The 23,020-nt window shown below is 41.3% G+C and overlaps 2 protein-coding genes across 12 annotated transcripts in view; both read left to right on the top strand.

Moving 5' to 3' along the window:
• Window positions 1-23,020, top strand: part of LOC131546567 (collagen alpha-3(VI) chain-like) — a 71,427-nt gene that overhangs the window by 9,740 nt on the left and 38,667 nt on the right. For 8 of the 11 annotated variants that reach the window (XM_058786213.1, XM_058786215.1, XM_058786219.1 and 5 more), the window contains 6 exons: window positions 1,661-2,254; window positions 3,927-4,541; window positions 5,302-5,907; window positions 8,303-8,902; window positions 8,994-9,584; window positions 9,777-10,364. In XM_058786213.1, the coding sequence (XP_058642196.1) occupies window positions 1,661-2,254; window positions 3,927-4,541; window positions 5,302-5,907; window positions 8,303-8,902; window positions 8,994-9,584; window positions 9,777-10,364 (3,594 nt within the window). Of the gene's footprint in view, window positions 1-753; window positions 800-1,660; window positions 2,255-3,926; window positions 4,542-5,301; window positions 5,908-8,302; window positions 8,903-8,993; window positions 9,585-9,776; window positions 10,365-23,020 lie in introns of those variants that run through there. The other 3 variants (XM_058786221.1, XM_058786222.1, XM_058786223.1) reach the window with 3 other exon arrangements.
• On the top strand, window positions 10,394-17,926 carry LOC131546569 (collagen alpha-3(VI) chain-like). Its single transcript, XM_058786231.1, has 7 exons — window positions 10,394-11,127; window positions 11,440-12,021; window positions 13,554-14,153; window positions 14,409-15,008; window positions 15,241-15,840; window positions 15,996-16,592; window positions 17,076-17,926. Exons 1-7 carry the CDS (start codon window positions 10,506-10,508, stop codon window positions 17,714-17,716), a joined length of 4,242 nt encoding a protein of 1,413 aa, XP_058642214.1. The 5' UTR covers window positions 10,394-10,505; the 3' UTR covers window positions 17,717-17,926.

Here is a 23,020-nt window from a genome sequence, read left to right as displayed (position 1 = left end):
CAATAGGTTGTTTGCAATCACGTGATTACGATGATGCGCGAAATGCAGCTCGAGGGCAGGAAGTAATTTTTCTCCATAGGAATCAGTAGCAGAAACTCCAAATGACTGTTTTGCGTTGTTTATGGATGCTCAAATAGGTCTAAAAAGCTGTCACTCACTTCAATTTATTGCAATCTCACAATGTTCCGTTATCATCAATGAAGCTCTCTGAACTGCAAATAATATCTTATTTACATCTATTTATATCTGTATTAATATCTTAATATATTATTATATCTTATATTAACCATTTGCACACATGAGCATTATCCGACTCGGCATCTCCCGACCGCAGACGCAGGTTGACAAGCCACTTTCTCCTGTGTTTTTTGGTCAATTTCTTGACTTTTCCTCTCTTATGAACAACACATTTTCATACACGATAAAAGCTCCTTGTGTTTTCTCGGTTTGACCGATTTGAGCATTCATAAACAACGCAAAACACAAGCATCTTGAGTTCCTGCTACTGATTCCTATGGAGAGAAATCACTTCCTGCCCCCCAGCTGCATTTCACGCCACAGCAATGATGCCATGTGCAAACAACCTATTGCATATTAAATTAAATTAAATTAAATTTGCATATAGCGCGGGAATTGAAGAACGGATTTATATCTGTTTTGCGAAGACACATTTATGTGGCCAAGTGTAAATGGAAACGTTTTAACAAATCAGATAGATATCCGATCAGAGAAAACGCATGAAATGACCAGGTGTAAACAGGCCCTAAGATGCAGACGGTCAACACCTTCATTAAAAGTAGTAAGAGAAACATATCTTACCAGTGCTGATGCCGCACGCTCTCCTATTGCGGTCTTTGATCTTGAAATGAGCTGATAATTAATAAAATGCATCGCTTATCTTTGGATTTCGTTGATGTGAACTCCATTAAATTTAAATATAGTGTGGGAATTGAAGATCGGATTTATATCCGTTTTGCAACGACACATTTATGTGGCCAAGTGTAAATGGAAACGTTTTAACAAATCAGATAGATATCCGATCGCATGAAATGACCAGGTGCAAACAGGCCCTTTGTGTCTCCTTTATTTAACACACGTGATTCAGTTCATCATCTCATCAGGTTAGAGCTCCATGAATTGCACAGAGTGTGTCAGATAAGAGACATACAAAATGTGCAGAGTGGTGGGTCCCCAGGACCAGGATTAAAAACCAATGCTGTAAAAAACATATGCTGTTTGCCAATGAACCATACAAAAAGTGTTGTAGTTCACTGTTCTCATCATTGATTGTTATCTCTAAAACACAATATTTAGACTAAATCAAGTGTAGCACAGCTTTCAAGCGGAGTAAGTCTCACTTTTTAAAAAGTTTTTGTTTATTCAGGATATTATTAAATTTCGGTCACAGCAAATGTTCATTTTGAAATGAATGATCACTTAATGCTAATTAATTTTTACTGCATATATGATTTATATATGCCATCTTTATGTCAAGTAAAAGAATGGTGATAGTTAATACATTCTATTTGTAAAACAACCTTGAAGCTAAACCTTAATTATTCATTTTAAATAAATGATGAGAGCTAATTTAGGTTACCTGATTTTTGTTAGAATTTGCAGAAGGACTAAGCATAATTCTTCTTTTTTTCCCCCCTTTTAGCTTTGGCTGTTGGGAAGAGAGATATAATTTTCCTCATTGACAGTAGCATGGGTACCATCGTAATCAATGCAGTGCGAGAATTCATCAAAAGGTTTATTGACACCATGCCAATTGGTCCTGATCAGGTGCAGGTCGGAGTGGCCATGTTTTCTACCACCCCAAGGATGGAGATCAACCTCAACTCATTCAGTTCAAAGGAATCACTAAGCTCTGCCCTCGCAAGAATAAAACCAAAATCTTCGGTTGAAGTCAACATTGGTGCTGCCTTGGATTTTGTGAGGACCAGCATGCTCACAGCTGAGAGTGGGAGCCGTATTCAAGACCAAGTGCCACAGCTTGTGTTGCTCCTAACCAGTAAAAAATCCAAAGACAGTGTCCAACAACCAGCTGATGCCCTTCGTCAATTGGGTGTTCTGACTTTGGCTGCAGGCTCCAGGGCTGCCGATGAGGCTGAGCTCAGGCAAATAGCTTTTGATGACAGTGTGGTTTTCATGCTGAAGGACTTCAGGATGTTGCTGCGCAACCCCAGAGAAATTATCTCCCCTCTCTCTACATTGTCTGGTATTGTTATAACAGAGGGTCCAACTGAAACAGGTAATTTTTAGAGTTCTATAAACACTCATTTTGTTTATAAAAAAGCAGATAATGTTCATAAGTATTAGTTATATAGATAAATATTTAAATTAATAAGATAAATATAGGGGAGCACAGGGTACAACCTAACACTTTTTGACGTTCTCCGTTTGTATAACTCCACCTGAGGTTCAGACCATAATTTTTATTCACATTAATTTCACACTTTTCTTGCACAAATATGTGACTTTGTTTCATAATAACATACATTTTTCGGTAACACTTTACAATAAGGTTCATTAGTTAACTTTAGTTAACAACATTAGTAAACATGAACTAAGAATGAACAATACTTCTACAACATTTATTAATCTTAGTTCATGTTAATTTCAGCATTTACAAATGCATTATTAAAATCACAAGTTGTGTTTGTTAACATTAGTTAATGCACTGTGAACTAACATGAATAAACAATGAACAACTGTATTTTCATTAACAAAGATGAATAAATAGTGTAATAAATGCATTGTTCATTGTTTGTTCATGTTAGTTAATACATCTGAGGGACACATTGTAATATGACCACATGGCAGCTTAAAATGTTATCTGATCTAATGAAAAAATATATATACAAGACAAACTAAAATATTTTGTTAATAAAATAAAATAATTAACTTTTACAAACAGAATATTGGCGTTTTTTAAGAATTAAAAATATTCTAATTTTGGAGTTTGACAATGAACACATTGCATAGAATAGCATAGTTCTAATAATAGCGGGGCACATTGTAATGCATGCAGTGTTACAATGTTCCCATCTGCACAACTGGAATTTAGAACCAGCTGGTGTCATCTGCTAGTATGCGAAGCATTAAAAAACTATTTAAACTGATAAATAACAGATCGGAGATTACAATAATAGCAGAATTGTCTCATTTTAAATTAAGGTTACACTTTATATTAGGTGGCCTTAACTACTATGTACTTACAACAAAAAATAAGTACAATGTACTTATTGTGTTCCTATTGTATTGCAAAACACTTCTGCTGCTACTGAGGTGGGATACGGGTAAGGTTAGGGACAGGTTTGGTGGTATGGGTAGGTTTAAGGGTGTAATTCTACAGTGTAATTTTAAATGTAATTACAGAAATTAATTACAAATGTAATTACATATAGGTGTTTTTAAAAATATAAGTACAATGTAAAAACATGTATGTACACAATAAGTGCATTGTACCAAATGATTAATTTAATTGTAAGTACACAGTAGTTAAGGCCACCTAATATAAAGTGGGACCTAAATTAATACTAAAAACTGAGATGAAAAATTTACTTCAGCCAGAAATGTACTTTTGCTATGGTAAAATAAATATTCAGTGATATCTTCAAAAGATTTTTGAATTTTGGCGCACTTTTTCTCTATATAGTGTTGATATGGCAACTTGTAAATACCGTACATTTGGTTATGCTAGCATATGAGAAAATATTCAAACTGTGTGTTACAACTAACTCTGCGTTAGTTTGTGCCCCGCGCTCCCCTAGATGCATAAGAAAAGATACATGGTTTTGTAAAGTAAATACTTTTTTGCATTTTTGCCCATTGATACTGTCTTATAGCACAAATTGAGGTTCTTGAACTTAATTTAAACGGTACATAGATATCTAAAATTGTGGTTGTATAAAATCTTCTAGGCACAATTGTGGATGTTACTACGGTCCACACCCAAAGAGTTGTCCGAGACTTTGTCTTCTTGGTGGATGGATCTAACTATGTTGGAAATAACCTGCAACCTGTGCTGGACTTCATTACTGAAGTGGTGAACAGACTAGATGTTCGACCTGAGCGAGTGCGCATTGGACTAATGCAGTTTGCTGAAAGCCAGCGTACAGAGTTTTATCTGAACACTTACAACACCAAACAGGATGTGCTCTCTGCCATTGCTCGGCTGAGATTGATGGGAGGACGTGCATTGAACACTGGTGCAGCCCTACAGTATGCCCTAGCCAACCACTTCCAGCCCTCTGCTGGGTCACGTAGGAAAGAGGGGATCCAGCAGGTACTGGTTTTAATAACAGGAGGACCTTCTCAAGATGAGGTCAAGAGGATTGCAGACAGTGTAGCTTTAGCGGGTGTTTTGACATTTGCTGTTGGAGCTGGCCAAGTGGAAGATAATTTCCTGAGAACTGTTGCTTTTGTTGAAAATTTGGCATACTACAGAAGAAATTTTGCTGACTTGTCAAGTGTTGTTGATGAAATTATGACACCACTGGTCACTGTTGTTGGGGAGACTGATACTTCAGTAACAGGTGAGTTAAAGCACCTTTTCATTAAAAATAAATAAATAATAAAATAATAATCATAAAATGCATGACCATAAAAAATCTTTGTTTTATTTTTTTAAACTTAACAACATGTAAATAAATTAACTGCTTTTTACAGAAGTGACTAATGTGATCAGAGAGGAAGCTTCCACTTATATCAGTGGCCTAGAAAAAAAAAAAAGATTATACTTGACCTAGTGGTCACCCTAAATGAGGAAGAAAGATAACAATTAGTGATATATTAATTTCGTATATAAATTCCATATTTAAAATGGGGTGTGACAAAAATGGAACTTCTAAACTCTCTTTCTAAAGAACTGTTATCTGAGAAACCCACAAGCTTTGTTCAATAATATTTAATTCAGTTAATTAAGATGTATCTAATGGTGCATTAAACATACTGCATAACTGAAAAGACACAGCACGTCAATTATCAGACTGTTATTTCCAAACAGGTTAATGAAAGGTAACAAACATGCCAGTGAATAAGTACTTTCTACCAATGGGCACCAGTAACTAAAAAACAATTGTTTTGAGATGATGAGTATCACTGTAAAGTCCAAGTACATGTCAAATAAGTCAACATAAAATACATTTTGCACCACTTTATTTTATTTAATCACCTACGTTTATTTTCTTTTGTATTCAGAAATGTACAATCTAACTTTTATGTTGTACTGTAGATATTTAAGCATTTTATTGTATTTATTTCATATTCTCTCATTTTTAAAAAAATCTTTCACAGTATTTGAAACACCAAGTCCCTCTGGAGGAGAAAGGGATGTTGCATTCTTGATTGATGGCTCTGATGATGTGAGAAGTGACTTTCCCTATATCCGTGACTTCATTTCCAAAGTCATTGAGCCTCTGGATATAGGCTTTGATAAAGTACGAGTTTCTGTGGTCCAGCATAGTGAGAGACCAAGTCCTAACTTCTACCTGAACACTTACCGAACCAAAGAAGAGGTGCTGAGAGCTGTAAGTGGACTCACTCTGGCAGGTGGCAGAAGTTTAAATACTGGAGTTGCCTTGACTTTCATGAAAAACACCATCTTGTCACCAGTAAATGGTGGTCGAGCCGGTGAAAATGTTCCCCAATTTTTGATAGTTTTGACTGGGGGGAGATCAAGAGACAGTGTCAGAGAACCTGCAGTTGCCCTAAAGACTGAGGGAGTTGTTCCTTTCGGTGTTGGAGTAAAAAATGCAGACCCGAAACAGATTGAAGCCATCTCTCACAATCCATCATTTGCTTTCAATGTGAAGGAATTCAGCCAGCTCAACACTGTTCAGGAAAGGCTCAAGAACTATGTGAACCTTCCAGATCAAGAACTCAAGGTCTTTCTAGAGGAAGGTAAGACAATTTTTGCTTTTTGTGATTCTGTGGTCTTCTGTATGCTTGCAAAAGCAGCAGTGTGTATTAGTGGTTTATTTTTGGGTACCCTGCTATTTTGTTTCAAAATATTTCTCATTGGTGTACTATGTCTATGTCTGGTTTATGCCAAAGATGTAGCAAAAGATATTGTGTTCCTCTTGGATGGTTCTGACAGCATTAAAAGTAGATTTGATGCAGTGTGTGATTTTGTTCACAGAGTTGTTGAGAAACTTAATGTGGAGGAGAGCAAATACAGAATATCTGTGGTTCAGTACAGTGACTATCCATTGGTTCTAAATGCAATAAAGGTCCTGAAACACAAAGGTGGACAAGGTGGACACTGGTGCAGGCCTCCAGTTTGTGAGGCACCAGGTTTTAAATTCTTTATCTGGGAGTAGATGACTTTATGGAATTCCTGAAATACTAATATTGTTGAGTAGCAGACCATCTAGGGATTAAATAATAGGGCCTGCCATGGCCCTGAAAGATCTTGAAATTATGACAGAGTGAACATTGGTGTGAAAAATGCAGATTCAAATAAGCTGAAAACTATAATTTCAGTCGCAATTCACACATTATATTGATTGATTTAATGGCCTTCCTTTAATAGCGCCACAAATAGTTTTAACACTTCAGTATATCCCAAAAGAATCAGGAGAAATTCCAAAAACAAAAGTTATGGGTAAAAGAATCTGCTATAATATAAATTGGCATATATATGCTGATATTGTAATTATAGGGTGGAACTGAAAATTCCTTTTTCTTAAGTCTTTCTTCTTAAATATTTTCTCATATCTTCCATGTCTTTAGTTGACATCTTTTGCACATAAAGATGTTCGTTTCATGGGAGTGTTTTTGAACTATATTTCACTTGCAAGACCTTTTCTTATTCAACGCTATTCACATCCTGACCCACAAAATAAATTTTGAGGGTTCGATGTCACTGATATTCTTTGATTTACTTGCATTTTGAAACAGTTTTTTGCTCTTGTACACTTTTAAAGCTTTTGCTATTCAATTTATACATTGAATGAGTCAGATGTATTCCAATATCCTCTTCTTTTTCTTTTCTTGGTAACTTGCCTGACACAGGAATTAACAAACGGGATATAGTTTTTCTCCTTGATGGTTCCGATGACTCCAAAAATGGACTTCTTGCCATCCGTGAGTTTATTCGGAGAATGGCAGAGGATCTTGACATTGACCAGGACATTGTTCGAGTTGCTGTAATACAGTACAGCGAAGATGCTTTGACTCATTTCCTACTTAATACTTACAGTAGTAAGAAAGCTGTAATTTATGCCATTAATGGCCTTACAGCAAAAGGTGGAATAAATCTAAATACTGGGGCAGCACTACAGTATGTCAGGGACAATGTTTTCATTGCTGCTTCTGGAAGTAGACATCGGCTAGGAGTACCTCAGCTGTTGATTGTTATGACTGGTGGAGGGTCCGTTGATGATGTGGCAGGTCCAGCTGAAGATCTCAAAAATATTGGAGTTCTGTCCATTGCCATTGGAATAAAGAATGCTGTAGAGGCAGAGCTCAAAAGCATAGCATTTTCACCTAGATTTCTTTTTAATCTTCCAGCCTTTGGTGAACTTTTAAATATACAGCCTGACATCCTCTCCTTTATCAAATCCAAAATGGGAATAGAACCCCCTACTATCATTGGTAAGAATAACAACACTTGGCATTTCCCTCAAATTCAAACTTTTTCTTTTGACTTTGGGCATTTGGGAGTTTGGACATGAAACTTCACGAAAAGCTGCTTTCTTCACTAAACTGCTTGCTTTAACTATGAGGCCATTGATTTATTGATTCAGCTTTCTTAACATATGTTAAAGAATGGTAATTAATGGCCTTGAACCCTAAATATTTACCTGTTCTGTTCATCTTTTGCTTTGTCCATCAGAGAACTTCCATGGTTTTCCACTGGTTCTCTTAACCATGGAAGAGTCTTACTACTTGTGGAGATTCCCCTTCAGGTTAAAGCTCTTGTTTGAGCCAATGATTTCTCAATCATTGCTGGTATTTCAACTCCTCGTTCTTCCCTTTTTCTATTCTGGTTGCTTGATTGATCTTACTTATTCAATTGAGCTGGAAAATACACTAGTGATATCCTGTCACACATTTTTCATTTTTCTTTGTGTCAGATTTTGTCAGCATATTCTCAAAAACACAACTATAGCAAAATGTATATGGATTGTAAATTTGTCTGTAAATTGTTTGTTCAGATTTGAATTTAATTGTTAATACTATGAAAAATCACTACATACAATAATGTGCTTTATGTATTTAGTGTGTTAATGATGTTTTGTCTTACACTTTTATAAGAGTCCGTTTTACTAAAGCCATTTAATTTTCATCCCAGTTGAATTGGATGCAGCTCAAAGAGACATTGTCTTTATTCTGGATGGGTCTGATGACACCAGGGATGCATTTAAACAAATGTGTCAGTTTGTTCAAAGTGTGGTGGACAAACTCAATATTGGGCCAAGCAGAGACAGAGTGTCTGTAGTTCAATACAGCAGAGAGCCACAGGTCCATTTTTACCTCAACACACATGCCACAAAGCAAGACATTCTCAATTCAATTGAGAGTCTGAAACACCAGGGAGGAAGTCCCCTCAACACGGGAAGAGCCCTTGACTATACCAAAAAGAACATATTCATTGCCTCTTCTGGGAGCAGAATCCTAGAGGGGGCTCCTCAGGTGCTTGTGCTTGTGACTGGAGGAAGGTCTCAGGATGACGTTAGAGCTCCAGCTGCTGCTCTGAAAAAGGATCAAATTGTAACATTCAGCATTGGCAATCAAAATGCAGATGTTATTCAACTCCAGGCAATTTCATATACTCCTGGTCATGCCCTTACTGTTCCTCAGTTTGATGACCTTCAAACCATTGAACAGAAACTTGTATCATATTTAAAAAGAGTTCCTCGTCAGCCCAGGAGGCTTCCACAAACTACAACAGGTAAGGATGATTTTATTTTTTGGAATGTGGTTGATTTAAAGGTGTTATGGGCTAGTGACATAATTATATATATTTATGCTCATTGTAACAGATGCTGGAAAGAGAGATGTTGTGTTTTTAATCGATGGCACTGATGAAACAAAGGAAAGTTTCTCAGGAATGCAGAACTTTGTTCAGACCCTGGTTCAGAAACTGAATGTGGCACCAAATAAAGACCGTATTTCAGTGGTCCAGTACAGTGATGATGCAGCCTTTGATTTTCTTTTGAATACATATTCATCATCAGATGATATTATAAATAATGTGAAACGTTTAATTCATAAAGGAGGAAGGCAGCGCCACACTGGGGCAGCCCTACAATATGTTAAGGACAACCTGTTTACTGCTGCTGCAGGGAGTAGACTTTCGGAGGGTGTGCCACAGGTTCTAATTCTATTGAACTCTGGAAGGTCCAATGACGAAATACGTGGTCCAGTCAAAGCTTTGAAAGATATTGGTGTCATTTCGTTTAGTGTTGGTACCACAAATGCTGATACACTTGAGTTACAAACAATATCCCATCAGCCAAACTACTTTTTCATTTCTGATTTTGAGAGCATTCTTGATGTTCAAGAGAATATTTTAGCATTAATAAACAGGGTATCTTACCAACGGCTACCAACAATGACACCTCAGGTCTCTGGTAAGAGAAAATTTATTAATTTCATAATGTATGTGTGCACAACAGCCACTGGCAGCAGTTTCCTATGTATTATAGCACTTGATAGCATAAACAATGCTTTAGAATAGTCTAAACACATGATCTAGTGTTGTAGAATGTACTGTTAAAGTACCTTGTTATAGTTAATCTATTCATTTCATTTCTTTATTACAGAATTTGTCAAAAGGGATGTTGCATTTCTTATTGATGGATCTGATGATTCTAAAATTGGTTTTGAGGGAATTCGCAATTTTATCCAGAGGGTAGTTGAGAGTCTAAATGTGGAGGAAGATCTTGACAGGGTGGCGGTTGTTCAGTACAGTCGGGATCCCACAGCTAATTTTTATCTCAGCTCATACTCAACCAAAAAAGAGGTACTTAATTCCATACGATCTATGAGGCACAAAAGTGGAAGGCCCCTGAATACTGGAGCTGCTCTACTGTTTATTAAAGAAAATATTTTTACACAATCCTCTGGGAGCAGACTTCATGAGGGTGTTCCTCAGATTCTGTACTTATTTAGCGGTGGTAGATCTGGTGATGATGTCAGAACCATTTCCCAAAGATTAAGAGAAAAAAACATAAAAGTCATTACAATTGGCACAAGTAATTCTGATACACTTGAGTTACAGACAATGTCTACAACACCAGCGTATGCTTTCTCTGTTCCTGACTTCACCTCCACCAACAGCATTGTCCAAAGAGTTGCCTCTGTTTTGACAAGTGGTGATGAAATTCCTGAGCAATTTCCAACTCCTGGGGGTAAGAACTTTGATAAATGATGTCTTTGTTGAACATGCTGTTAGGTTAAATGAAGAAGAAACTTGCAGATGCAGACTAATTAGCCACTATATCTACTGTGTTTCTATAGAATTGTTGTTTAAATACTGTTGGCTTTTCTTTATGGAAATATTCTTTGTTTTATTTATTGTAGGCCAGACTTTGGAAGCAGGAAGAAATATTGTGTTTCTTATTGATGGATCAGATGATGCTAGTGATAGATTCACAGCTATACGAGAATTTGTGGCCAGTTTGGCAGAGACATTTGATGTCGGTAAAGAAAAAGATCAAATTGCTGTTGTGCAGTTCAGTAATACTGCAGCAATAAGCTTTAATCTCAGTACATACTCATCCACTTCTGAGGTGGCAGATGCTGTACGCAACCTCAAACCAAAAGGGGGAAGGCCGCAATATATTGGCCAGGCTTTGCAATTTGTTAGAGACAGTATTTTTACCCCTAGTGTTAAAAGTCAGCAAATAGGCCGTGTTAGCCAAAATCTTGTGCTTGTGGCTGGTGGCAGATCAAGAGATTCTCCTCGTGGACCAGCTAATGCACTAAAGAGTATGGGAGTAACCATTTTTGCCATAGGGTCAAAGCTGACAGATCCTATTGAAATGGAAGCCATTTCTTCGAAGACAGATTATGCCATTGCTGTTTCTGATTTTCATGATTTAAAAAATGTACGCCAAAGCCTCAGGACAAAACTTATGGGTGGAGGACAAAAAGGAGACAGAGAAGTTGATGGTAAGAATAAAAAAATAATACATTTTAAAGCTTTAGAAACATTTATAGAAGTTCATAGAAGTTTTAAGATTACATGTTGAGATCTTCAGAACAGGCTGATCATTTCAATTTATTTATTTATTTATTTATTTTGTCAATGGAAAGACAAATATAAAGTTACAGAATATTTTATTGTTTTAAATAAAATTCTTTTTAACATTTTTATGTATTTGTCTCCTCCCATTGTATATTACTAATGAAACAGCATACTAATTCTAATTAGAAAAATACTTTAAAGGTGCATCTCTAATCCTGAAATTATTGCAATTCTAGGCACGGGATTTAAAAGGGATATTGCTTTTCTTGTGGATGGTTCGGACAGTACAAGAAGAGGATTTCCAGAAATACGTGATTTTCTGTACAATATTATCACAAATCTCAATGTGGGTATTAATAATGATAGAATCTCAATAATTCAATACAGCAATGTGGCTGTAGCAAATTTTTATTTGAATTCATTCTTAAGAAAGGAAGATGCATTGAATGCAGTAAAAGTGCTTAGCCATAAAGGTGGAAGGCCCTTAAATACAGGCTCTGCCCTTCTATATGTAAAGGAAAATATCTTTATAAGCACCTCGGGAAGCAGGCACAAAGAAGGCATCCCTCAAATATTAATTCTGCTGACTAGTGGAAAATCAAGGGACAGCATTTCTGAAGCAGCCTCTGCTTTAAAAAAAAGTGGGGTATTAATATATGGAATAGGAGGAAAGTACTCAGACTCTTATGAATTACAAACAGTTTCTTCTGAAAATAAAGTGCTTTCATTGGCTGACTTCAGCGAATTACCAAAAATCCAGACACAACTATTAGAAGCAATGAAAGCCATTCCAAGTTACAACAAAAAGGAATTCATAGGTAAGTGTAATGATGATTCTGCACAGTAGTGAGTAAAATACCTCTTTAATATTCAGAAATGTATTATGATAATTAGGTTAAAAATATTACAATTATGTAGGGCTGCCCCCTAATAGTCGACTAACCATTACTCAACAAGAAGAGACTTGGTTGATCAAACTTTTATTAGTCGCAGGAAAAAACAAAAACAAAAACACAGAAAGTGGTGAAGTCACATAGATCAGTCAAGACGTTTGTTTACGTTGATGCAAACATTTGTTTCATTCATCAACCTCAAATCTGGCTTATCATCTGAAACATGTAAGTAGTAGCATCATTACATGGCTACTTGCTTTAACGTTAACCTAGAAAAATGTGTGCAATTCAAGTGTTTGTGCGGAGTGTGGAAGCTAAATAGTAGACAGTTAACTTGGAGGTGCCGGTGCGATTATTTGCATTTAGCTTAATACTAAAATTTAAATGAATACTCCATCATTTTTGGTCATACAGATAAGAGTGATACATCTTTCAAATCTGTAAAAGGACCACTTTCATTTCTGTGCACTCAAAATAACAACAAAACGTTGTGTTTTTGTAAAATAATGAAAGCAAATAGGGTACACTTTCTCTACCGCTTTCTCTTAGGTCTAGGTCTCTGTGAATTTGAGCGCATCAAAAATATATCTGTAGAAGTGAAATGTCTACTTTTAACTGAACCAATTCAGATGAAAAACAAATATTTTCAGATTATGTAATCTGTATGAAACGTGCATGTCTACTGTGGAGATGACGAGTCAGTGTGGTTTGACTTCATCGCTGCAGCCAAAAATAAAGAAAACACTAGTTTATCAATTAATTATGATGTTAAAAGGATAGTTCACCCAAAAATGAAAATTCTGTCATCATTTACTCACCCTCAAGTAGTTCCAAACCTGTATGAATGTGTTTGTTCTGCCGAATACAAAGGAAGAAATTCTGAAGAATGTGAGAAACAGAGCAGTTCTGGGGCACCATTGACTTCCATAGTATTTTTTTTTCCTACTATGGAAGTCAATGGTGCCCCAAAACAGCCTGGTTACAAACTTTCTTCAAAATATCTTCCTTTGTGTTCGGCAGAACAAAGACATTCATACAGGTTTGGAACTACTTGAGGGTGAGTAAATGATGACAGAATTTTCATTTTTGGGTGAACTATCCCTTTAAGGTAGTCTTCTTGCTGTTTTCCCCCCCTGAAGCATTCATAATCATTACTTCTGTGGTGCACTGTTGCAAGCTTTATGCGTGTGTTTGAGTGCTGATATGCTACAGGCAATTATAGGCTCACTATTATGAATTACATGGTTTATTAATATGAACATGTGATTAGTTGACTAATAGCATAAAATGAATGACTATAAGTCAATCAGAAAAATCTTCAGTCAAAGGCAGCCCTACTATTATGATATATTTTCAACATAGAAGTTAAACCTTTGCATTTCTATGAAGTTACAACTATATATTTTATTTAATTTTTTTGTCCTTCCTGATTTCACTCTTCATTATTTGATTCATAGCTGAGAGTGAAAGACAGAGAAGAGATGTTGTCTTCCTAATGGATGGATCAGATGGAAATAGGAATGGGTTCCCAGCAATGAAAGGGTTTGTGCAAAGAATGGTGGAGAGATTGGACGTAGCTGAGAACAGAGATCGTGTTTCTGTTGTCCAGTACAACAAAGACACAGAGGTCCATTTCTATCTAAACACATACACGACAAAGGAAGACATTCTTGAACGTGTCAGGGGTCTGAGGCACAAAGGAGGGAGACCCCTCAACACAGGGGCTGCTCTGCAGTACGTGAGGGACAACGTATTCACTGCCTCTGCTGGAAGCAGACGTGTAGAAGGTGTGCCCCAGTTACTGATTCTGCTGAGTGGTGGAAGGTCATTTGATAATGTTGACACACCGGCCTCAGCCCTGAAGGAGCTGGGAGTGCTTATCTTTGGGATAGGGTCAAGGAGCTCAGACAGCAGGGAGCTCCAGAGGATCTCCCATGAGCCTAGTTATGCACTCTCAGTAAGTGACTTTGCTGACCTTCCCAGTGTCCAACAGCAGCTTTTCAGCAACATTGACACAGTATTTGTAGAGGGCACGTCTCCCACTACCACGACAATAGGTAAGAAAAAAACAAACAAACATGCTTCCTCTCAGCTTCTATGTTTGTAGTGAGGTGTGCTTTGCCTGTAGTTCTAATGAGTTTCAGAAGGAAAAGTATTTCTTCCTGAGTTGTAAAACTTTGCGCGAGGTGAGATGATATCGAAAAACGTAGAAAGCACGATTAATGGAAAAGCATCTACTACTGTGTAATGCAATATGCTTTTTATTTTTCCTTACAATGTCCCCCATCTGACCCATGACTGTTATTTCTTAGCTGAGGGCGGTAGGCAGAGGAGAGATGTTGTCTTCCTGCTGGATGGATCAGATGGCACTAGGAATGGGTTCCCAGCAATGAAAGAGTTTGTGCAAAGAATGGTGGAGAGATTGGACATAACTGAGAACAGAGATCGCGTTTCTGTGGTCCAGTACAGCAGAGACGCAGAGGTGCATTTCTATCTTAACACGTACACGACAAAGGGAGACATTCTCGACGGTGTCAGAAGTCTGAGGCACAAAGGAGGCAGACCCCTTTTCACGGGGGCAGGTCTCCAGTACGTCAGAGACAATGTCTTTACCGCCTCCTCCGGCAGCAGGCGGCTGGAGGGTGTGCCGCAGATACTGGTTTTGCTTAGCGGGGGAAGGTCATCTGACAGTGTTGATGCAGCAGCCTCCTCTCTGAAAGAGCTTGGAGTTTTGACCTTTGGAATAGGATCGAGGGGCTCTGATAGCAGAGAATTGCAGAAAATTTCTTACGACCCCAATTATGCTCTGACAGTGTCAGACTTCAGTGAGCTTCCAAAAGTCCAAGAGCAGCTGCTGGCCTCTGTCCAGGCTGTTCCGATTCCCATCACTCCAACTTCACCACCTGTAACCGGTACGTGCATGGCAGAACTGAATAGTACGCTGTGTCTCGTCTTTCTACTTAATGTCCCTCCTTTTTTCTTTTCTTTTCTTTCCTTTTTTTTTGCCTTTGTTTTGTGAGCAGTGGGAATGTTAGCCAGAGCTTAGACTGTTAATGAGGTGGTGATCTGATATGACATTCTGAAGGTTAATGAACGTTATTGACATTACTTGGCGTTAATGATGCTGTTCTTCCCCCCTCCTAGCTGTTTACACCACACCCAGAAAGGACGTGGTGTTTCTTCTGGACGGTTCAGATGGCACTAGGAATTCTTTCCCAGCTATGCGTGACTTTGTGCAAAGAGTAGTGGAGCAATTCAACATAGAGGCCAACAGAGACCGTGTTTCTGTGGTACAGTACAGTAGAGACGCTGAGGTCCATTTCTATCTGAACAGTTACACGACAAAGGAAGACGTCCTTGACCGTGTCAGAGGCCTGAGACACAAAGGAGGCAGACCCCTTAACACGGGGGCAGCTCTCCAGTACGTCAGAGACAATGTCTTTACTGCCTCCTCCGGCAGCAGGCGGCTGGAGGGGGTGCCGCAGATACTGATCCTGCTTAGCGGGGGAAGGTCGTTTGACAGTGTCGATGCAGCAGCCTCCTCTCTGAAAGAGCTTGGCGTCTTGATCTGGGGAATAGGATCGAGGGGTTCAGATAGCGGAGAATTGCAGAGAATTTCATACGACCCCAGTTATGCTCTGTCCGTGTCCGACTTCAGTGAGCTCCCAAATGTCCAAGAGCAGCTGCTGGCCTCTGTCCAGGATGTCGCAATGGCCGTCACTCCAACTTCCCCAACTCTGACCGGTATGTGCATGGCAGAACTTCACGAGAGCTAGCTGACAGGCTTTGCCTTGTTGATTACTCACACCTTAGGTAGTCAAAGAGGCAGTGAACTAACGTGACGTTCTAAAGATGTTTTGAAATGTCCTGGTGTTAATGACGCTGTTTTCTTTTCCTAGCTGATGACGCCATTCCCAGAAAGGACGTAGTGTTCCTGCTGGACGGTTCAGATGGCACTAGAAATACTTTCCCAGCGATGCGTGACTTTGTGCAAAGATTAGTGGAGCAATTCAACATAGATGCAAACAGAGACCGTGTTTCCGTGGTGCAGTACAGTAGAGACGCAGAGGTCAATTTCTATCTGAATACCTACACGACAAAGGGGGAGATCTTGAACTCTGTCAGAGGTCTGAGGCATAGAGGAGGGCGACCCCTCAACACTGGGGCAGCTCTCCAGTACGTGAGAGACAATGTCTTCACCGCCGCTGCGGGGAGTAGAAAGCAAGCGGGTGTCCCTCAGATTCTCATCCTCCTCAGTGGAGGACGGTCAAGCGATAACATAGATACACCTGCCTCCGCCTTGAAACAGGGCGGGATCTTGGTTTTCGGCATCGGCACCAGAAATTCCAGCAGAGAGGTGCAGAGAATTGCCAATGATCCTACCTATGCACAGTCCATCAATGAATTCTCTGACCTTCCCAGTGTCCAACAGCTGTTTGTCAGCTCCCTCAACAACGTGCTTGGTCAAGCCAAGCCGATGACAACTACTGTGCCGGGTAAGACAGATTCCCGCACGCCTCTAGGAAACAGCACACTGAGCCGTTCTTTGCAAAGCCTGCAGTAGACCCTGAACAGTTTAAGTTAGCATTGCATGTGAGCAGAGCCGTGGGAAATTATGCTAAAAGCCAAGGGCTTGAACTCTAGGCACTGTTAAATTTTAAAGTGTTTGTTCATTCACTCGTTGGTTTGCTTTAGGCAAAGTTTTTTTCTTTTTCTTTTGACCAACATAACCTTTAAATTTAGACCTTATTTCACGGTTTCATATTCATTAAATTTTAGGCAGTTTTACTCTGACTAAAACGAGCTGTTATTATGGCAGACGGGACTAACATTTGGCCGTTGGATTGGTTGTAAAATAAATTAAAGGACGGGAGAGTCGTTTCCCATTTGCAGTTGCCAGCTAGAGCACGCATACACCTACAGACAATATCAGATGCAGATTGTTCACGTGACTGTTTGTTCCATTTCATTACCTGTAGTTGCGCGAAAGAGGGATGTAGTGTTCCTGCTGGATGGTTCAGATGGCACTAGGAGCTCTTTCCCTGCAATGCGCGACTTTGTTGAAAGGATGGTGGAGAGACTGAATGTGTCTGAGAACAGAGACCGTGTGTCCGTGGTCCAGTACAGCAGAGATCCAGAGGCCCATTTCTATCTTAACACATACTCAAGAAAGGAGGACATTCTTGACACGGTCAGGGGTCTGAGGCACAAAGGAGGGAGACCCCTCAACACAGGGGCTGCTCTGCAGTACGTGAGGGACAACGTATTCACTGCCTCTGCTGGAAGCAGACGTGTAGAAGGTGTGCCCCAGTTACTGATTCTGCTGAGTGGTGGAAGATCATTTGATAATGTTGACACACCGGCCTCGGCCCTGAAGGAGCTGGGAGTGCTTATCTTTGGGATAGGGTCAAGGAGCTCAGACAGCAGGGAGCTCCAGAGGATCTCCCATGAGCCTAGTTATGCACTCTCAGTAAGTGACTTTGCTGACCTTCCCAGTGTCCAACAGCAGCTTTTCAGCAACATTGACACAGTATTTGTAGAGGGCACGTCTACCACTACCACGACGATAGGTAAGAAAAAAACAAACAAACATGCTTCCTCTCAGCTTTTATGTTTGTAGTGAGGTGTGCTTTGCCTGTAGTTCTAATGAGTTGCAGAAGGAAAAGTATTTCTTCCTGAGTTGTAAAACTTTGCGCGAGGTGAGATGATATCGAAAAACACAGAAAGCACGATTAATGGAAAAGCATCTACTACTGTGTAATGCAATATGCTTTTTATTTTTCCTTACAATGTCCCCCATCTGACCCATGACTGTTATTTCTTAGCTGAGGGCGGTAGGCAGAGGAGATGTTGTCTTCCTGCTGGATGGTTCAGATGGCACTAGAATTCTTTCCCAGCTATGCGTGACTTTGTGCAAAGATTAGTGGAGCAATTCAACATAGATGCAAACAGAGACCGTGTTTCTGTGGTACAGTACAGTAGAGACGCTGAGGTCCATTTCTATCTGAATACCTACACGACAAAGGGGAGATCTTGAACTCTGTCAGAGGTCTGAGGCATAGAGGAGGCGACCCCTCAACACTGGGGCAGCTCTCCAGTACGTCAGAGACAATGTCTTTACTGCCTCCTCCGGCAGCAGGCGGCTGGAGGGGTGCCGCAGATACTGGTTTTGCTTAGCGGGGAAGGTCGTTTGACAGTGTCGATGCAGCAGCCTCCTCTCTGAAAGAGCTTGGGTTTTGACCTTTGGAATAGGATCGAGGGGTTCAGATAGCGGAGAATTGCAGAGAATTTCATACGACCCCAGTTATGCTCTGTCCGTGTCCGACTTCAGTGAGCTTCAAAGTCCAAGAGCAGCTGCTGGCCTCTGTCCAGGCTGTTCCGATTCCCATCACTCCAACTTCACCACCTGTAACCGATGCGTGCATGGCAGAACTTCACGAGAGCTAGCTGACAGGCTTTGCCTTGTTGATTACTCACACCTTAGGTAGTCAAAGAGGCAGTGAACTAACGTGACGTTCTAAAGATGTTTTGAAATGTCCTGGTGTTAATGACGCTGTTTTCTTTTCCTAGCTGATGACGCCATTCCCAGAAAGGACGTAGTGTTCCTGCTGGACGGTTCAGATGGCACTAGAAATACTTTCCCAGCGATGCGTGACTTTGTGCAAAGATTAGTGGAGCAATTCAACATAGATGCAAACAGAGACCGTGTTTCCGTGGTGCAGTACAGTAGAGACGCTGAGGTCCATTTCTATCTGAACAGTTACACGACAAAGGGGAGATCTTGAACTCTGTCAGAGGTCTGAGGCATAGAGGAGGCGACCCCTCAACACTGGGGCAGCTCTCCAGTACGTCAGAGACAATGTCTTTACTGCCTCCTCCGGCAGCAGGCGGCTGGAGGGGGTGCCGCAGATACTGATCCTGCTTAGCGGGGGAAGGTCGTTTGACAGTGTCGATGCAGCAGCCTCCTCTCTGAAAGAGCTTGGCGTCTTGATCTGGGGAATAGGATCGAGGGGTTCAGATAGCGGAGAATTGCAGAGAATTTCATACGACCCCAGTTATGCTCTGTCCGTGTCCGACTTCAGTGAGCTTCAAAGTCCAAGAGCAGCTGCTGGCCTCTGTCCAGGCTGTCGCAATGGCCGTCACTCCAACTTCACCACCTGTAACCGATGCGTGCATGGCAGAACTTCACGAGAGCTAGCTGACAGGCTTTGCCTTGTTGATTACTCACACCTTAGGTAGTCAAAGAGGCAGTGAACTAACGTGACGTTCTAAAGATGTTTTGAAATGTCCTGGTGTTAATGACGCTGTTTTCTTTTCCTAGCTGATGACGCCATTCCCAGAAAGGACGTAGTGTTCCTGCTGGATGGTTCAGATGGCACTAGAATTCTTTCCCAGCTATGCGTGACTTTGTGCAAAGATTAGTGGAGCAATTCAACATAGAGGCCAACAGAGACCGTGTGTCCGTGGTCCAGTACAGCAGAGACGCAGAGGTCCATTTCTATCTTAACACGTACACGACAAAGGAAGACGTCCTTGACCGTGTCAGAGGCCTGAGACACAAAGGAGGCAGACCCCTTAACACGGGGGCAGCTCTCCAGTACGTCAGAGACAATGTCTTTACCGCCTCCTCCGGCAGCAGGCGGCTGGAGGTGTGCCGCAGATACTGGTTTTGCTTAGCGGGGGAAGGTCATCTGACAGTGTTGATGCAGCAGCCTCCTCTCTGAAAGAGCTTGGAGTTTTGACCTTTGGAATAGGATCGAGGGGCTCTGATAGCAGAGAATTGCAGAAAATTTCTTACGACCCCAATTATGCTCTGACAGTGTCAGACTTCAGTGAGCTTCCAAAAGTCCAAGAGCAGCTGCTGGCCTCTGTCCAGGCTGTTCCGATTCCCATCACTCCAACTTCACCACCTGTAACCGATGCGTGCATGGCAGAACTTCACGAGAGCTAGCTGACAGGCTTTGCCTTGTTGATTACTCACACCTTAGGTAGTCAAAGAGGCAGTGAACTAACGTGACGTTCTAAAGATGTTTTGAAATGTCCTGGTGTTAATGACGCTGTTTTCTTTTCCTAGCTGATGACGCCATTCCCAGAAAGGACGTGGTGTTTCTTCTGGACAGTTCAGATGGCACTAGAAATACTTTCCCAGCGATGCGTGACTTTGTGCAAAGATTAGTGGAGCAATTCAACATAGAGGCCAACAGAGACCGTGTGTCCGTGGTCCAGTACAGCAGAGGCAGAGGTCCATTTCTATCTGAACAGTTACACGACAAAGGAAGGCGTCCTTGACCGTGTCAGAGGCCTGAGACACAAGGAGGCAGACCCCTTAACACGGGGCAGCTCTCCAGTACGTCAGAGACAATGTCTTTACTGCCTCCTCCGCAGCAGGCGGCTGGAGGGGGTGCCGCAGATACTGATCCTGCTTAGCGGGGGAAGGTCGTTTGACAGTGTCGATGCAGCAGCCTCCTCTCTGAAAGAGCTTGGCGTCTTGATCTGGGGAATAGGATCGAGGGGTTCAGATAGCGGAGAATTGCAGAGAATTTCATACGACCCCAGTTATGCTCTGTCCGTGTCCGACTTCAGTGAGCTCCCAAATGTCCAAGAGCAGCTGCTGGCCTCTGTCCAGGATGTCGCAATGGCCGTCACTCCAACTTCCCCAACTCTGACCGGTATGTGCATGGCAGAACTTCACGAGAGCTAGCTGACAGGCTTTGCCTTGTTGATTACTCACACCTTAGGTAGTCAAAGAGGCAGTGAACTAACGTGACGTTCTAAAGATGTTTTGAAATGTCCTGGTGTTAATGACGCTGTTTTCTTTTCCTAGCTGATGACGCCATTCCCAGAAAGGACGTAGTGTTCCTGCTGGACGGTTCAGATGGCACTAGAAATACTTTCCCAGCGATGCGTGACTTTGTGCAAAGATTAGTGGAGCAATTCAACATAGATGCAAACAGAGACCGTGTTTCCGTGGTGCAGTACAGTAGAGACGCAGAGGTCAATTTCTATCTGAATACCTACACGACAAAGGGGGAGATCTTGAACTCTGTCAGAGGTCTGAGGCATAGAGGAGGGCGACCCCTCAACACTGGGGCAGCTCTCCAGTACGTGAGGGACAATGTCTTCACCGCCTCTGCGGGGAGTAGAAAGCAAGCGGGTGTCCCTCAGATTCTCATCCTCCTCAGTGGAGGACGGTCAAGCGATAACATAGATACACCTGCCTCCGCCTTGAAACAGGGCGGGATCTTGGTTTTCGGCATCGGCACCAGAAATTCCAGCAGAGAGGTGCAGAGAATTGCCAATGATCCTACCTATGCACAGTCCATCAATGAATTCTCTGACCTTCCCAGTGTCCAACAGCTGTTTGTCAGCTCCCTCAACAACGTGCTTGGTCAAGCCAAGCCGATGACAACTACTGTGCCGGGTAAGACAGATTCCCGCACGCCTCTAGGAAACAGCACACTGAGCCGTTCTTTGCAAAGCCTGCAGTAGACCCTGAACAGTTTAAGTTAGCATTGCATGTGAGCAGAGCCGTGGGAAATTAGGCTAAAAAGCCAAGGGCTTGAACTCTAGGCACTGTTAAATTTTAAAGTGTTTGTTCATTCACTCGTTGGTTTGCTTTAGGCAAAGTTTTTTTCTTTTTCTTTTGACCAACATAACCTTTAAATTTAGACCTTATTTCACGGTTTCATATTCATTAAATTTTAGGCAGTTTTACTCTGACTAAAACGAGCTGTTATTATGGCAGACGGGACTAACATTTGGCCGTTGGATTGGTTGTAAAATAAATTAAAGGACGGGAGAGTCGTTTCCCATTTGCAGTTGCCAGCTAGAGCACGCATACACCTACAGACAATATCAGATGCAGATTGTTCACGTGACTGTTTGTTCCATTTCATTACCTGTAGTTGCGCGAAGAGGGATGTAGTGTTCCTGCTGGATGGTTCAGATGGCACTAGGAGCTCTTTCCTGCAATGCGCGACTTTGTTGAAAGGATGGTGGAGAGACTGAATGTGTCTGAGAACAGAGACCGTGTGTCCGTGGTCCAGTACAGCAGAGATCCAGAGGCCCATTTCTATCTTAACACATACTCAAGAAAGGAGGACATTCTTGACACGGTCAGGGGTCTGAGGCACAAAGGAGGGAGACCCCTCAACACAGGGGCTGCTCTGCAGTACGTGAGGGACAACGATTCACTGCCTCTGCTGGAAGCAGGCGTGTAGAAGGTGTGCCCCAGTTACTGATTCTGCTGAGTGGTGGAAGATCATTTGATAATGTTGACACACCGGCCTCGGCCCTGAAGGAGCTGGGAGTGCTTATCTTTGGGATAGGGTCAAGGAGCTCAGACAGCAGGGAGCTCCAGAGGATCTCCCATGAGCCTAGTTATGCACTCTCAGTAAGTGACTTTGCTGACCTTCCCAGTGTCCAACAGCAGCTTTTCAGCAACATTGACACAGTATTTGTAGAGGGCACGTCTACCACTACCACGACGATAGGTAAGAAAAAAACAAACAAACATGCTTCCTCTCAGCTTTTATGTTTGTAGTGAGGTGTGCTTTGCCTGTAGTTCTAATGAGTTGCAGAAGGAAAAGTATTTCTTCCTGAGTTGTAAAACTTTGCGCGAGGTGAGATGATATCGAAAAACACAGAAAGCACGATTAATGGAAAAGCATCTACTACTGTGTAATGCAATATGCTTTTTATTTTTCCTTACAATGTCCCCCATCTGACCCATGACTGTTATTTCTTAGCTGAGGGCGGTAGGCAGAGAAGAGATGTTGTCTTCCTGCTGGATGGATCGGATGGCACTAGGAATGGGTTCCCAGCAATGAAAGAGTTTGTGCAAAGAATGGTGGAGAGATTGGACATAACTGAGAACAGAGATCGCGTTTCTGTGGTCCAGTACAGCAGAGACGCAGAGGTCCAT

Source organism: Onychostoma macrolepis, chromosome 09 (genome assembly GCF_012432095.1).
Source record: "Onychostoma macrolepis isolate SWU-2019 chromosome 09, ASM1243209v1, whole genome shotgun sequence".
Classification (NCBI taxonomy): Eukaryota; Metazoa; Chordata; class Actinopteri; order Cypriniformes; family Cyprinidae; genus Onychostoma; species Onychostoma macrolepis.
Note: the sequence above shows the minus strand (reverse complement) of the source record. Positions and strands in the feature narration are given on the sequence as shown.